Below are 16,442 nucleotides of genomic sequence, written 5' to 3' on the forward strand. Positions count from 1 at the left end.
GGCAGAGGGGTGCAGGGGCTTTGGAGAGGGGATGAAGTAGGCAATTATGTTTAAGAGCTCACTGCACAGCACAATGAGTTTATAACTAATGGGGAATAGATTGAGGAAGGGGTGGGGTCTTAATAGATGCAATAACCTAGACAGATAAGAACTTTTCTGTCACAGGATTTCTGTTTTATTCCTCTCTGTCGCTGTCTGGAGAAAAATCTGCAAGAGCCAGTCAGATAGAAACTTTGAGGTTAATTGGTAGAAAATGCCAGAGGAGGAAGAGCGAGAGAAATTAGCCAAAGTCATCAGACAGTGGAACGACAACAGACTGGACCTGTTTGAAATCAGCCAACCCAATGAGGTGAGTCGCCTGCAAGCATCAGACGGACTTCATACATCCTAACAAAATTTTAGTTTGGATTAACCTTCACTCTCTCCACAACTGTCAATGCCACAGATTTACATGATCTATAGAGCTGCTTTTATGATAAATTAGCAGTAACTGTAGTAATGTACTTAAGCAGGGCTGGAACTATTATTTCATCACCGATTAATCTGCAGATTATATTCTTGATTGTTAATAATGTCTATAAAATGTAAGAAATAAGTAAGTAACAGAGAGAAATGCTCAGGTGACATCTTCAAATGTCTTGTTTTGTCTGGCCTTAAATCCAAAACCCAAAATGATTTACTTTATTGTGATATTTTTTTTAAACAACAACAAATATTATGATTTGAGAGGCTGGAACCAAAGAACATTGGAAAATGACTAAAAGAAATAACTGACTGTCAAAACAGTTTTTTGATTATTATTTTTTTTTTTTTTTGCTGTTGAGTGACTACCTGGTTAACTGATTAATCGTTGCAACTCCAGACAAAACACTGAATTGATTAATCAAGAAAACAAACGCCAGTTTAACTGATAATGGTTAGTTGCAGCCCTACAAAGATCAACCTCCAGCTGCAGTTTGGACAATATGGAGCTGTGATTATGTAACAACATGGACAGATTAAAATGCAGCAGATAGTAAAAATAGAAAAATAAACAATAGCAGAAATTCTGTTATGAGTCTGCTACTAAGCTAGTGATTTACAGTGGGGATCAGTGTTGTGCGACACAGTTACAGTTCATTTTGTTGTGACCACACAGTGTTGGGAGTTTGTGAAGGTTTGAGTAGGGACCTAAAAATGCTGATGCTCTCCTTGGTAATGAAACATCCTGTACTTTTAGTTGTAGCTTATGCTTTACTGTCACATTTACAATCTTTTGTCTTTGTGTTCCTCAGCTGTTTTTATAAAGAGCAAGTAGCAGCACTGCACTTTAAGTCCCACGGGGGGCATCCCCTACTGAAAATGTATGCACTTTTACTGCTATAATGCACTGATGTTGAAGAAACAGTCAGATTACTTTCATCTGCTTCCCCTTCAATGAAAACAAAAAAATAAATGAAATGCATTTTCCCTCATGGTATTGACTGTGCAGCTACAAACAACTATTATTTTAATTAATGATTTCCTGGTGTCACTCAAAGGACATTTTCTAAAAGGGTGACTGCCCTCTTTTTATCCTCAAAGCCCTATTCAACAATATGGTCTCAGCACACTTAAAAAGAAGGAAGACGAACATGACAGGAACAGAAACCACAGGACACACTAAAAAACTAAATCTGTTTCCTGTTTCCCACCAGAACCTGGAGTTTCATGGCATAATGCGCTTCTACTTTGAGGATCATGGTGACGGAAATGTAGCCACAAAGTGCCTGCGTGTCTGCAGCAACTCTCCAACTCATGAAATTATAGAAACACTCTCAGAGAAATTCAGGCCTGATATGAAAATGCTGACTACTAGTTATTCTCTGTATGAGATTCACGCCAAGAAGGGTAAGCACTAAAGGTTACTTAAGGTAAATAACATGCAGTTAGACTGAGTCAGGCTCCTTAACAGCTTCTTTGGTGTGACTTGCGGTCAATAAATTGTCACTAAATGCATTAAGAAGGACATGTTATTATTGTATTCAGGGTTACAATTAGGTTACAATTAGTCAATTAGTTGAATGACAGAAAATTAATGGACAACAATTTCAATAATCGAAATTGATTTTTATCACAAAAAGACCAAAATCTCTAATTTCTTGCCTCTTAAATGTGAAGATGTCCTACTTTAATTTAACTTATATGAACCTCAAATGAATTAAAACTAAAACAATCACTTCATTAGTTGTTTATTGACTATTTTGCTAAGCAAGATAATTGCTACATGCTGCCTCTGTTTTTTCCATTTAAATAATTCATGTAATTTAAAAAAAGGCCAGTGTTAAGGTTTACACTCTGACCGTATTTCTGTCTTTTATATGTGGATTAAGAACGCAAACTGGACATGGATGAGAGACCTTTGATTGTACAATTAAACTGGAACTCAGACAACAGAGAAGGACGTTTTGTGCTGAAGAAAGACCAGGAGAGTTTCCAGGTATCCTCAGTCTATACACTGCATGAAATAACCAGTCGCATCTGAACTCTAAATTATCAAGTAATGTGTTATAGTCTGAAGCTCCTTCCTTCACTCACATACAATCTCATATATGTACTTTTTTATGTGTTGACAAAGGAAAACTGTCATGAAAAGGAGAAAGGGGGGATGATCCAAAACTTCAAGAGGACACTGTCGAGAAAAGAGAAGAAGACAGAGAAAAACAAAACTAAAGCTGCTGAGAAGATTTCTGCAGATGAGAATGGGTAAAATGTTTTATTGTTTCCCATCAGTATCTATTTTTCAAACTACTGGTCCTCAGGCCTGTTGTACCCTAACTGTCTGAAAAACATCCTCCCCTTTTAAACCAACATCCAGGTCAACTGAAAAGCCACTGCACAACAGCATTTGTGTGTCTAACCATGAGACAATAAAAGACTGCACTGAAAACAAAAAGCAACAGAGGCAGGCTGCCCCGGGTGAGTAATGTGCAAACTGTGGAAAAATAGAAATTGTAATGAGCAGTGCAGTCTAGTTCATGCCTACAATACAGCCACATTTCACTTCCAATCTACAAACTATGGCTAAGAATAGCTGCAAGTCATATATTAATATTCCCCATGTGATTTCTCTTTGCTAAACTCAGGAAGTCTTTATCCTGACTTTTCAGATCAACCTAGATTACCATTTGAGATTAAATTCTGTGACAAATGTGAGTATGTTTCTCTCCTCAGTATCATTTATTAGCTGAAAACTCCAAGTTGAAAGCTCACTGCCCTTCCCTCTCATTTAACATCCTCCTGCCCCCTGCTGGTGTCTTTCACATTTCAGCTAAGGAGGCCCTCCTGTCTGCAGTCATAAATTACACCAACAGCTCCACAGTTCATTTCAAGCTTTCACCTGCATACATCCTCTATGCTGTGGGACGCTTTGCTCTGCAGCGCCATTACAGGCAAGGCTCTCCGCCCTCAGGACAGACACACGGCGTAACCTTGATTGCTAACAAAATGGTGGCCATGACAGGGAAGGTCATCCAGGCAAGTCTGAGAAACCACTTGCTTTTGTTCCATCTGCACAAATGAGACTGAAAAACTGGCACGAATTTAGATACCAGATGTTCTGTGAGTTTAAATGACACTGCTGCTGTATTTGCCCTTCAGAGGCAGCAGACCATCGCCGGGGCGCTCGCCTTCTGGATGGCAAACTCCTCTGAGCTGCTAAATTTCTTCAAGCATGACAAGGACCTCTGCCTGCTCACAGCAGCAGAGTCAGCTGGATCTCTCCCACCTGGTGCACAAAGCTTACAGGTACAACAACAGACAGACGTCAAGAACTGCAGCATACACTCAACACATCATCTCAGACCACAGCCTCCTCCCTCCCATCAAACAAAGTAATCACAAGTGAAGCTAAAACCATATCTGACCCCGCTCACCTCACTCTCTACCCACTCAAACTTTTGCCCTCTTGGAGGCACTGCAAGTCTCTATCCACCAAAACAAACCACTTTAAAAATAGGTTCTTTCCCACTGCAACAGCAACCCTGAACTCCCAAATCACAACCATACAGCACACACAAGCACTTCAGCAGCACTGTTCTGCTTCGACATGCATTTTTCCTGCCTCGTGAATATGGTTTTACCAAAGAATTAGTTTATCAACAGAAAATGAATTATCAACAATTTTGATCATCTTTTATGCAGTCATTTGTTAATCTCAAACGTGAGAAACTTCTCTCTTTCATATGTAAGTTAAATATTTCTCAACTTTGGGCTGGTAGTTAGGACAAAATGAGCAATCTGGTTCCCGATTCCTCAACCAAATAGGAATGTTTTACGACATTTTATGGACTTAAATCGATAATAATAATTATATGCAGGCCTAGAATATTTCTTATTGTATGATAAGTGATTTCTTATGTTGTGGACACTGCAGAGTTAACTTAGCTGACCTACAATGCAGTACAGAACAAATCCTCCCAACTTAGGTATTCTAAATAGTTACACAGCTCGTTATCTAAAGGCTTTGTTTTGTGTGTTTTATTCTCCCAAGTTGCCTCCTACAGTGTCTGCAGAATGAGTTAACAAAGCACTTGCCAACTTTTGTGATTGATCCCGAGCAACATGGTCCCCTGCCAGCAGGTATAGGTAAACATTAATTAATTTAATACTAAAACAGGAATTATTTTGTTCAGTAAACCATGTAGTTCAAGACTGTTGTAAGACATGTGATGTCGCAAGATATCTCTATTATCAAACACTATCCTGAAGTTTTAGCACGCCTGTCCTGCCCATTACAGAGATGGTGCTGAACACCTTGATGAACACCATGTCTCTGTTGCGCCGCTGTCGGGTCAACCCTGCCCTCACCATCCAGCTCTTCTCTCAGCTCTTCCACTTCATCAGTGCCTGGCTCTTTAACCAGCTCATGAGCCCAGAGGCCGACACTCCAGGCCTGCGCTCCCACTACTGGGGGGCAGCTTTGCGCCAGAGGCTGACCGCCATCGAAGCCTGGGCGGAGAGGCAGGGGCTGGAGCTGGCTGCTGACTGCCACCTCGGACACATCGTCCAGGTCAGTCCCTCCCTGCACTAAGTGTCTGAATATAAGTAAAAACAGGACTTAGAAATCTGGGATCAGTGTCTGTTACCATAAAAACACTGTAAAGCCTGAAATGAATGTTCTTTTCTTTGCACATTTTCAATTTTTTGATCAGTAATAAATATTTTCCACTGTATCACGACAGCAGTTGAGGGAAATGTTGGTCAAATACTAGTTTAGTCATCCAAATAATGTTAAATCATACTCAAAATCTGATAAAAACATCTCAGGGCATCTATTTTATATATTCAATCTAGGAGCTTCTTTGTAAGATGATTAATTTCTGAACTTGTTTAGGCTTCACAGTTTTTTATCTCAGGTTTTATTCACAGTGTCTGAGCACATATTTGATATTTCAGTTGGTACAAGCTGTTAAAATAGCGTTGCCCTGCTGTTTCTAGGCAACCACACTGCTGACCATGAATAAGTACTCAATGCAAGATGCGAAGGACATCCAGCAAACCTGTTTCAAGTTGAACTCGCTGCAGCTGCACACATTGCTTGCCGGCTACCTCTATGCCAACAATGAGCCTCACATCCCCCCTGTGAGTACTTTGGGTGTATTCCCCCACTCCCTTCACACTCCTAGGACTAAAACTATGATGATGCTTTCTAGACAAATCCTTGCAAAACATTTCTGCAACCATATGGTGAAATTCATGTGAATAGGAAGCATCTAGAGTCGATACTTAGGGTATCTTTTATTGATAACAGTACACAGCATGTGACCACTATATAAATATAATCTTGAGTTTTACAGTGACTGTGGCTGAGCGTAGCAGCAACCTTAACCACAGAACAGAAGCTCAGCAGTATGGATTTAATAATATGAATAATTAACAATGATGAATATGATCATGAATAATATATAAAGAATAGTAAAGCGAGTTGTCACATTATCCGATTGCCTCTGAGTGAAATATTTCCCTAATACTTTGCAGAATATGAGGTGTGTGGAAAAAAACGTTAACATGACTACCTATCCCATGAGTGACAAGGCTAAATCAAGTTTCCCATTAAGCTATTATTACAGGACATTCATTTTGTAAATGGGCAAGAAGGCATTCATTTACAATATTACTCTCAATTACAGCCTGGATTTGCAATAAGCCGGTATGAACCTTCTCCAAAACAATAAGCTAGCAAAATACATCATAAACCCAATTCAGCCAGCAACACTCAAACTCAAACAAACATCAAATTCATATTTCATCACTTCAACTATCAACAGCATTAAAGCATGTGCTAAACAAGTCAGTTAGAAACATTTAGCTATGTCTTCACTTGCTTACAATGCTGAAAAGTTCATTGTATCCTTATTTGTTATAATATTTATACACAATATTGTGTGAGCAAAGACTATACACCATTGTTGATTTGTTTGGGTGAAGAAATACTTAAATATATATATATATATATATATATATATAATATATATATATATATATATATATATATATATCTCTGTGCCTTTAAAAGACCGACTGTGGTCTTGGAAAAAGTAGCTAAAGCTAATAGCTAAAAGAGGCACAAACTCTGTAAAATGTAATATCCAGAAAAGAGCTCAGCCACTACAAAAAATTTCTTTGCAATTAATACCAATGCAAATATTCGACCTAAGCAGATAGAAGAAGTATAAAAGCATAAATAAAGCGGGCACAAACGAGAGAAACAGGGTGTTAGTCAAGCAGCCGTTAGCTTAGCTAAACACAAACACCAACTGACCATAGCCAAAATATTGACTGACAGCGACGCAACAAACCTTGTTGAAGTAGAGCAGTCATGTTCGAGTGTCGACGGTAGACAAAAGCGGCAGGTCGAAAAGTCAAAAAATCCATCTTTCTTAACCATTTCTCTTCTTGTGAAGGAGAATTCATAGGGACTAGAAAGAAAGCCGCTGTATTGAAAGAATCCGACTGAACAAGTGTGGCAGGTGATGTAAAGTTAGCTAATTAACGACTAACGAAAACGAACGAAAAGAGCCGAGGACATCGCCAGCGGAAGTGGGCGGGGCTTTGTCAATTTAGATATCCCGCCTTTACTGAACAATGGTTACCTTCGTTACAGTTTAAAAAAAAAAAGCTAAATAACTGCAAATATCTGAAATAAACATTTGTCCATCAGCAGTACTCTTAATAATAGATCATAACAGTAAAGTAATGTAATAATAATAATATTGGGAACTATTTGTAAGCTTTGTTATCAATACATAGCCAATGGTAGCATTAACAACTGTTTACTCACCAGTTTAGAGGAAACACTGCAAGTTCAGCATCAAACCTAATTCATTTACTAGCCAAGAGCTGTCTCCAGTGGGGGAAGGCACCACCAACAGTTTGCTTCTAGTTCTATCACTGCATTTCTTCTACTGAAGTTAGCATGCTAACCAGCCTGTCTCGACACTTTCCGATAGCAACTCATTGTAGCGCCCAGACTGCCTTAAGAAAGTACAATGCTGCTGAGAGAGCGTATTATAACCTCTTGTATTATAAACACAACAATGGCTGAGGCTCTTGACAAGTTTGCAAAAGAATTAGTGATGCATTGTGGGTTTATGCTGATGCTGGCAGTTTTGTTAGCTTTGATTGCAATGGGCAGAAGACATACTGCAAAACCTTTGGAGACCCACCTAAAAAATACTAAAAGTTTCGGTGATATGGCAATTTAATTTGGTCTAACTTTAGCAGGTCTGGTCTACAATAGCAAAAATAAAACTATTATTACTATTATTTTCCTTCAGAGGGGCAGCTCAGGCAACTCGACAACTGGACTGCTGCTTGGGCAATTTCAGCCCAGCGTTGTGCACGTCCTTGCAGAGTTCAAGGTCATCTGCAGAATGTCTTCAGTATTTTGTTCAGGGTCACAGCAGGTAGATTGGAGCCCTGTCACAGAATGACAAATAGTCAATCAATATACTAGAACAACCTTTTCCCGAAATATTTCCGCTGTCTGATCCACATGTCATCCTCGCTGCAGGATTTGATCGATGCTGTAGTGATGGCTGCTAAGGCCTCAGCAGATAACCTGATTCGGGGCGAAGGACGGGACATCCAGCTGGAGGAGAGCCTCGACCTCCACCTGCCCTTCCTGCTGCCGGAGGGAGGATACTCCTGTGACACTGTGAGAGGAATCCCTCCAGGGTTTAGGGAGTTTTTGGAGCCAGTTTATCGAAAAGGTATAGAATTCTGAATAGTCTGTCATATTTGCAAAGAGTCAAAATCTAAAAATCATGTCCCAGGGATGTATTGTATCTAAAATAAACACTCCTAAAAATAGATTATTTGTCTAGTATTTGTACTGGATGACATCTTTCTCTTCCAGGTCTCTGCTCTTTAACATCCCAGCCGAACTCTAAAGGTGACTGGACCGTGTTTTTCAGTGACTCTACTCCTTCTGCAGAGAGCATGTACTTGGTAAATAGTTGGTGTCCCAAATGTCTTGAAATATAATTTAATTTCAAGATAAAATCAAGCATTTCTGCAGCAATCATTCATTTTCTCTTTATTTCTTTCAACAGGCAGCGCACAGAGAACCAGAGATTGTGACTATAACACTGAACAAACCTCTCAATAGTGGGATGGGGGTCAGCATCGTGGCTGCCAAGGTGACTGTCTCAGTTTTGGCTAAATGGTTTTCCCTAATTGTGATGTGCTCACTAACTGTAACTGTTCAAACACCAAAACAATCAGCTAGATGTCTCAGCTAATTAACACCCTCCTTCTTATTTTGCCACAGGGAGCACGGCAGGGTAACCTTGGGATCTATATCAAATCTATTGTCAAGGGAGGACCTGCTGAAATGGTGTGATCTAACATTTCAGATTCAGCTGAACTTGGCATATGAAAAACAGAAAAAGAAATTCAAATTTTAATGAAATTATACAAGGAAAGATTGAAATAAATCTTGTGTCTCTACTGTGTGCAGAATGGCAGGTTAGCAGCCGGGGACCAGCTGCTCAGCGTGGATGGTCAAAGCCTGGTTGGCCTCAGCCAAGAAAGGTAGGTACATAACAGCCTGTTCTACAGCTGGCACAGGAAAGTTAATGTCTGGGGATGGCAAAGCAGGTTGGTGGCTGGTTTGGTCAGTCACTTTGGTCCTTTTGTCCATTTGTGGTTTTGAGGGAAAGTGTTTCCTCACAGATCACCTCACAGAGTCAGATAATCCAGTGAGAATCATGAAACCAAGACTATACACAACCACAGTTTCTAAATTAATGAGTTTAATAAGACAAATGAAATGGATGGTGACTATATTGATCTTCTGTTGATTTAGGGCAGCAGCTATCATGGTGCAAACCGGCCCTGTAGTGACCTTACAGGTTGCAAAGTTCGGAGCAAGCTACCACGGACTTGGGGCTCTGCTGAGTGAAGCAGCTCCAGAAAAGGCTACAGGTAAGAACCAAATAAACATAAAACCAACATTTTCTCACTTTCTGTCCATCATGACCTAACCATGACCTTTTTTTTGCTTCACAAGGCGATACAAGCAATGCTAAGCCAAACAGTAAAGCTCTCATGCTGTACAGTGTTGTGGATCCTGGTCCCTCAGAACAGCAGCATGGAAGCAGCAGAAGGAAGAAAGAGCAGATAATGCAGAGAAACAGGCAGCTTTATCGCTCCAACCCCAACATGACCAGTGGGTGCACGTCTGTTTTGATCACTTATTGCTACTGGGCATATACAGTAACTGCCTTAATGTGAAATAATGTATGTTGAGTGCTTGAGGGTATGTCAGAACAACTCTGGTGTTTTTACTTTCTCCTATTATCAGCAGACCTTTGCCCGGAGGATGGAGCTGAACCTGTCAACCCTGCTGTGAGAGGGAACAACAGCTCCTCTGTCTCCACTATCAACCTTTGCACCGATGTGAGATATTTCTAGATTTGTTAGATATCAGATCTCATTTCTTGAACCTCAATTTTTTGTGGTAGAGGCTGCACACTTATTGGAAATATAATAAAGAATCTGTTATTGACACTGACAGGAGCAAATGGTTTTGCTCTGAAAAAAAATTGAAAATGTAATATTTTTTCTACATTTTCTACACAGGTATTAATTTGCCATGATCTTATATAGGAATCACCAGACTCACCTTACTGAATAATTACAAAAATCAACTGCTTTTTATGACACAAATTTGTTTACTTTTTTGCCTCTATTCAGACACTTCACAGGGAATACTTGACACTTCCTACTCCTAAATCCCAGGACAAGAACACATCTGAACCTGGTCGACCACAACAAACATTTAAAGTGTCTTTGAGACCTTTAGATGGACAGAGCTGCAGTAAGAAGACTTTAATGGTAAATCTTGACGTCCCTCTGACACTAAAAATGTCAAATATGTCATATGTTCTATTTGCTGGGCAGTAAACAAATGGACTTAGTGTTCATGTTGTTGTCCAATGTTACTAAATTCTTTGTATCTATCCCTCTAGCGTCAAGCTCTCTCACAGGAAAACTTGTGCATGGACAGAGGAGGCCCCCTGCTGGACAAAAGGCAGAACATGTGGGAGCAGCAGGACTGGAGTGCTAAACAACCCACAAGCTACTATTCATCTTTTCCAATTCGCTCCAGTGTTTCCACTCATGACATCCTCTCTGATAACACCTCTCCAAAAAACCGACAGCAGGGCACTCGGACAAGTGCCGCTGGTGTCTGGAGATCCCCCTTTTCACAACATCCAACACCCACGCCTTCGATCCAGCCCATACGTATCGACATCCCCATAACCAGAGCAGTGACCACACAGTCTAACCCTCCGCTCATCACCTTCCAGAGTTCATCTTTGCTGTCAATGAAGATGAACCAGACTCTTAAAGTAAATGGACATAAACAGAGTCCTGAAAACCCAGCCAGTCATATTTATGCATGCCCCATTTCTGCAACCAAGAAGCTACCTCAGCCCTCGCTCTCATCACAGCAGCAAAGACCCAGCATATTCAGGGGTCAAGCAGTGAAACCTCAAGTAAGCATCACTCCAACAAAACATGTTTCCTTCCAAGAGCCTCCCACTCAGCCGAAGCAGGGCATGGGTCCTGTGAAGCAGAAAGACCCCCAGGAGGTGTCTGACCCGTGGAGGAGGGAGGCCCAGGAGAAGCTGGAGAAGCAGCAGAGGCTTCAAGTGGTGGAGCTCCTGGAGCAGGAGGTGCAGGAGCTTCAGGCTAAAGTGCAGCGCTCGACGGAAGAGAACGACCGACTCCGCAAGCTCAGCCTGGAGTGGCAGTTTCAGAAGAGGCTGCGGGAAATTCAGCAGAGGGGAGAGGACGAGGATGAGGAGGACGATGAGGATTTGGACATGATGATGACAATACAGCAGCTGGAGACAAGAGCACAGGTGAAACACACATCACAGGCCTTTGTTAAAGGGAAAATACACCCTAAATTACAGAAGAAAACAGTTCTCAGTGATGGGCTTTTTACTTTTTTTGATCCATTTTGTTGTGCACTTGGATTTTGAGGGTGCTGCCCAGAGGTTTTCTGGGAAATGTAGGCAATTACTGACAAGTGTAGATTAGTCAGGTTGAATAAAAGTGCATGAAACGAAATGATTCATTTTCCTTTAACATACCTATCAAATACATAGCATGAACATTTTATTTATCATGACTTTACATAGTTACAGTTAAACCTGGTAAAACATGTTCATGCCTTGGGGCGCTGGTATTGTTCATATCATACAGGTTATACTAAAACACAACCTGTACATTACTACTTTATGCAAGGTTGAAATTAAAATTTAAGACCTTCCCGAACCTAACTGGCACTTGTAATACATTATAAACAAATTACCAAAGTTTACATTGTACGAAATCACTGAAAACTTGTCAGTAAATGTAGAGTTTCAAGCTTTTTGTGACTCTGCTCTACATATTTCTAAATATTAGAGGATGCCCAAGTGTCAGCATGCAACAAAAGTAAGTTAAAATGTTTTACTAAAGCCAGGGAATATCCTCTGAGTTATATGAAAAGAGTTGATATTTAAAAAGTCACAATAACCTATATCTAATCTTTTTTTTGTCTTTAGAGTAAGAGAAGCTCTGGAGGAAACATCAACAGCGAATTTAAAGAGTTGGAAAGGAAGACAGGAAGTCACATCTCCCAAAAGGAACAAGATGAGGCAAAGACAGGTAATTGTTCACTAGAGCATGAAAAGTGATAAAAGAGGCAGTGTCCATCAAATATATATTTTCTTTATTTTCTGTTGCAACATTTCTATGTGTTTGGCAGGTCAAAGACAAACTGGACTGACTGAAGACGTTCACAAAGTGGCATCAAAAGAGTGAGTTTACATTTTTTGGCAACTGGAGCAAAACACTGAAATTAAATCAAGCCTAAAATAAATCTATTTATGCAGCATTTCTACTCATGATAACCTAATGACACAGATATGTATATGCACAGCTGTGTACTATCACAACAAGCTTATTAATCTATGCCGCGCCTTTAATTTCTTTCTCTCCACTTTACAAGTGTTTGAAAAGAAATCCCTGAGTAAAATACATCTGTAATTACAATTTTATCTGTTTGTGTCCCCATAAATAATTCCACCATCAGTGATAAAATTCAAGTATTTTTGCTCATATATTTGTTTATTCGCAGAAACCAGGAGGAGAAAATCAAGAGAACGATGGCTCCTGAAAAGCTCACATTCAAGGAGCGTCAACGCCTCTTTTCCCTGGCGTCCAGTGCATAAAGGTTAAAGCTGAGTTAATGGAAACCACAGAAGAACAACATTTGTATATAAAGAAAAATAATAATGTGCTAGCAGAAATGACAGTATACAGTACCATTTAAAAAGGCAGTGTGCGTATGTATTAACTGTAATAATGTTTTGTCTTAGTTAAATGTCCCAGGAGCAAGCTGTGGGTAATTTCAACATTTGAGTTCATTACTGTCTTTCAGGACTTTCAGTTTTTGAGTTGTCGCTTGTTTTAGCATCATTTTATTTTGTTTTTTCCTATTCCAAGATAATAAAGTATTATTTTAGGAGTAAAACCGAGGCAAGTCTTACCATTATTTTGTTCTTATTAACTGTAATAATCAAAGTTATTTGGTGCGCTGATAAAACTGCACCACTGCTTTCTCTTGTTCGTAAGTTTCAATTGAACCTTTCCTCAGTCTGCGGATCTCCTGGATGGCGTCGATGCCTGAAATCTTCCTCGTCTTCACCAGGTAACAGGCCAGCATGGTACCTGTTCTCCCGTAGCCATGCATGCAGTGAACTGCCACACCCTGAAGAGAAACAACACAATATTTATTTTGGTTAATCTGCTGCAGCTACACACACACCCTGCATCAGTGTCTGTCATGAGACAGGAAGACACACTGCATTTTTACAAATAGAGCTAGAACAGTTGCATAACAGACATTACCTATTGTGATTATCGAATAGTTGTTGAAGTAATTTTTTTCCACTAATGCCAAACATTAATTGGTTCTACCTCCTCAACTGTAACGATAAAACAAATAACTGGCAGACACATCAGTAAAGCAAAAATAATCATTAGTTGAAGCCCTACTTGCAAGCATTGCTAAATAAAAAACAGGAACACTGGCCTTTTCTGACTACTGAAGAGGAAAAACAGATTCTCTAAACAACTGACTAAGCTTCGGTGAAAAACATGCTGACAGCCTTTGACAGACTTTGTGAGGGTTTAAAAATTGTATGCATAGTATGCAAGTCTATACACTGACAAAGAGAATCATATTACAGCCTTTTTCCTTTTTGATTCATGCACTTTGGAGGAGCAACAAGGTTGTGAAACGAGGTTTTTCCTTTCCACTTTCTCACTGGCTCCGTTAAATTCAACTAAATATTATGCCAAATGTTTTAGGTTACAGTACTGCAGCTTATGAGCCAGCGTACAACACTATATTTGACCATGGAGAGTCCTGAAAGTTCTTATAAGCATAACCATCAATCACATCACAGTCTATCAAGTATCTGAGATCTTACCTCCCCCTTGGAGTTGGCTTCTTCCACGATGGAGAGGAATCTGTCAATCTGACTCGGTGAAGGAGGAGTGAAGTCAGCTATCTTGATGTGGTGCAGCTGTAACTCTGGGCACGTGTCGTGGTACGGTGGTTTTCTCTCACATAGGCAAACCAGGTGTTTGATACCGTTGTCCAGCAGGTACTGGTATTCACATGTCATCCTGGGCAGCGCCAGTCCGGCCAGTTTGCCTGGCTCGACCCAGGAGAAGTTATTTGGGGGAAAGGAGGTCATGGTGGTCAAACTGAGAAGAGAAACAAAGCTGTAAAAAGTTTATTTATATATTTCACTGATGTACTTTATTAAAACACTGAAAAAAGCTGTGAAAACTTGCCATGAAAGTGCACATCAAAATGATCCAGTCCCTTACTGGCTAAAATACAAACTCTTGGATATAATAACTAGGGATAAGCCCATTAAAAGAGTACTATTTTTGTTTATAAGCAGCGCAAAGTTAATATAAGTCTGGCCACATTAGACAGCTCCTAGTAATTTTATCTGACCTTTGGCAAGCAGTAGTAAGCATTTCAGTAAATATTACCTTCCCAATAAGCTGTATAATTCAAATGAAGCGGCTGTGAAGAGGCTGTGACAAAGTGTAGAAAGTAAACACAACAGGAGTGTCAAACTGCTATTTGCCTAGCAAGCACCATTAGCATACTGGCTAGTCCAGATAGTTCACTGTCTTACTGAGGGATTAGCTGTACAGTACACATTTCAACACAATGAGACACAGGCCTGATGTGAAAACACACTCACCAGACTCGACCTAGTTTTACAGAAGGACAAGAAAAATAAGACAAGAGCGTAGCGCCTGGTTTAGCTAATGTTTCAAGAAACTAAGTTAGCTTGAAGCTAACTAGCTAACGTGCTATATTCGTACCAACTCTAGTGAAGACATTTACTGCCTCATTATTATCATTGAACAGGCTTATTAGGAATGCACCATCTCTCCCGTAAACCACCTGCAGAGTTACTTACAGCTTTTACTTCGTAATGAATTAATCCTGCGCTGCTTCTCCAGCTGGTGCTACCTAACTAGCCGTCAAGCTACTTTTACTGAGTTGAATGAGAGAAACCCTCAGTTCGCTGACTACAGTAAAAGCAGCCACAACTATATTATATAGCCGAGGAGAGCTTATGTCTGTTGCAATGCTAGGTGGAGCAGTACTAAGATAAGCCAGTCGATCCATCAATGTGGAGCAACTGTCAATGGAAATCAGTTTTGAAAGGCAAAATCAACACTAACTTGTTGATGGTGAGGTAATTGACGAGAGTTATGAGATTAACGGTAGCTTCACGAGGAGGAATCGTTGTTGTAACGGTTTTATCACTTCTGACTGTAGATGTTTTTACTGTTTTACTATATGAACATAAAACAATTAGTAAACAATGTCAACTGTTTTTTTTTATTGTTACTCTTTATTTAACACTTTGATCGTGTTTGTAGGTATGTCAGGATGGCCGAGCGGTCTAAGGCGCTGCGTTCAGGTCGCAGTCTCCCCTGGAGGCGTGGGTTCGAATCCCACTTCTGACAGTATCTTTTTTCGTATTGGTCCAGTCAGTCGTATTTCTGTAAGTAATATTAATGCTTTCGCAGTGTGATTGTGGTAATAATCACGAGTCAGCAACATAAATGGAAGAGGTACTCAGATAATTTACTTAAATAAATGTACTAATACTAGGAAAAGACAGGTATATAATACAGCACTATGAGTCTTTAATACATAAATATGAATATATTACACCAGTTTTTACATCTCTTCATTCACTCACAGTCATGAATGGGCCTACCAGGCAAAGGCCCAGGGGCCTGAGAGGTCAGGGGGCATCTATTTCTGTACCTCTGTATGAAGGGACTGTTATTACTGATGTAAGAAATGAGTATAGAGTGAATAATAATAATAATAATAATAATAATAATAATAATAATAATAATATTCCTCTTTGAAATGAGGAGTTAAATTGTAAAGTGACATAAAGTGGAAATACCCAAGAATATACCAATACATTATACAGTGTGTACTTAAGTATAGTAATTAAGTAAATATACTCAGTTACCCTCCACCAGTGATTACAGACAACTAATTGTGCATGATCTAAAGCAGATATTTTATAATGTCAAATGTGGCTAATATTTCTAATTTTTATCTGTTAAACTTAAAATGAGAGGTAAAATCAAATACATGCGTATCATTCATGCAGTTGCAGTTGATTTACCTGTAGAGGGCGCATCATCTCCTGCAGCAGAATGGAAACTCTTTATAAAAAGTGGGGGGAAAAAACGGTGCTTGTCCTGTACAGTAGATGATTTAACGTCTTAATCTGTCAGGCTCTCTGCTTGATCCATTTTTACATATTTGTATCGTGCAACCAGGCGATAATCAAAGC

The 16,442-nt window shown here is 39.7% G+C and overlaps 2 protein-coding genes, 1 long non-coding RNA gene and 1 other non-coding gene across 8 annotated transcripts in view; 2 read left to right on the forward strand and 2 right to left on the reverse strand.

The window, feature by feature from the left end:
- LOC127143583 (uncharacterized) overlaps positions 1–6,859 on the reverse strand; it is a 45,539-nt gene extending 38,680 nt beyond the window's left edge. For both annotated transcript variants that reach the window (XR_007815143.1, XR_007815144.1), the window contains exon 1: positions 6,819–6,859. This is a non-coding gene — a long non-coding RNA (uncharacterized LOC127143583). The remainder of the gene's footprint in view (positions 1–6,818) is intronic.
- On the forward strand, positions 132–13,059 carry LOC108886728 (afadin). The gene is given in 25 exon segments (XM_018681730.2): positions 132–349; positions 1,677–1,869; positions 2,352–2,458; positions 2,597–2,724; positions 2,837–2,937; positions 3,129–3,170; positions 3,290–3,495; positions 3,619–3,720; positions 3,722–3,765; positions 4,511–4,605; positions 4,758–5,029; positions 5,458–5,601; positions 8,033–8,231; positions 8,378–8,469; positions 8,574–8,660; positions 8,792–8,857; positions 8,981–9,054; positions 9,329–9,447; positions 9,533–9,691; positions 9,827–9,921; positions 10,219–10,359; positions 10,494–11,393; positions 12,084–12,186; positions 12,287–12,338; positions 12,659–13,059. Coding segments are annotated over 25 exon segments (3,711 nt in total). The 5' UTR covers positions 132–253; the 3' UTR covers positions 12,753–13,059.
- On the reverse strand, positions 12,230–15,313 carry dusp23b (dual specificity phosphatase 23b). 4 transcript variants are annotated; one of them, XM_018681738.2, is made up of 3 exons: positions 15,033–15,313; positions 14,016–14,313; positions 12,230–13,291 (listed from the first exon to the last, which is right to left on the reverse strand). In XM_018681738.2, exons 2-3 carry the CDS (start codon positions 14,283–14,285, stop codon positions 13,106–13,108), a joined length of 456 nt encoding a protein of 151 aa, XP_018537254.1. In that variant the 5' UTR covers positions 14,286–14,313; positions 15,033–15,313; the 3' UTR covers positions 12,230–13,105. The 4 variants fall into 4 exon arrangements, with proteins under 4 accessions (XP_018537254.1, XP_018537253.1, XP_018537257.1 ...); XM_018681737.2 differs by having other exon boundaries at positions 14,016–14,295; positions 15,033–15,310; XM_018681741.2 differs by lacking the exon at positions 15,033–15,313 and adding an exon at positions 14,811–14,983 and having other exon boundaries at positions 14,016–14,295.
- Positions 15,314–15,505: 192 nt separating this feature from the next.
- trnal-cag (transfer RNA leucine (anticodon CAG)) lies at positions 15,506–15,588 on the forward strand. The gene has a single exon. It is a non-coding gene; the product is annotated as a tRNA-Leu (tRNA).
- The last annotated feature ends 854 nt before the right edge of the window (positions 15,589–16,442 follow it).

This window comes from Lates calcarifer, linkage group LG19 (assembly GCF_001640805.2).
Source record: "Lates calcarifer isolate ASB-BC8 linkage group LG19, TLL_Latcal_v3, whole genome shotgun sequence".
NCBI lineage: Eukaryota > Metazoa > Chordata > Actinopteri > Centropomidae > Lates > Lates calcarifer.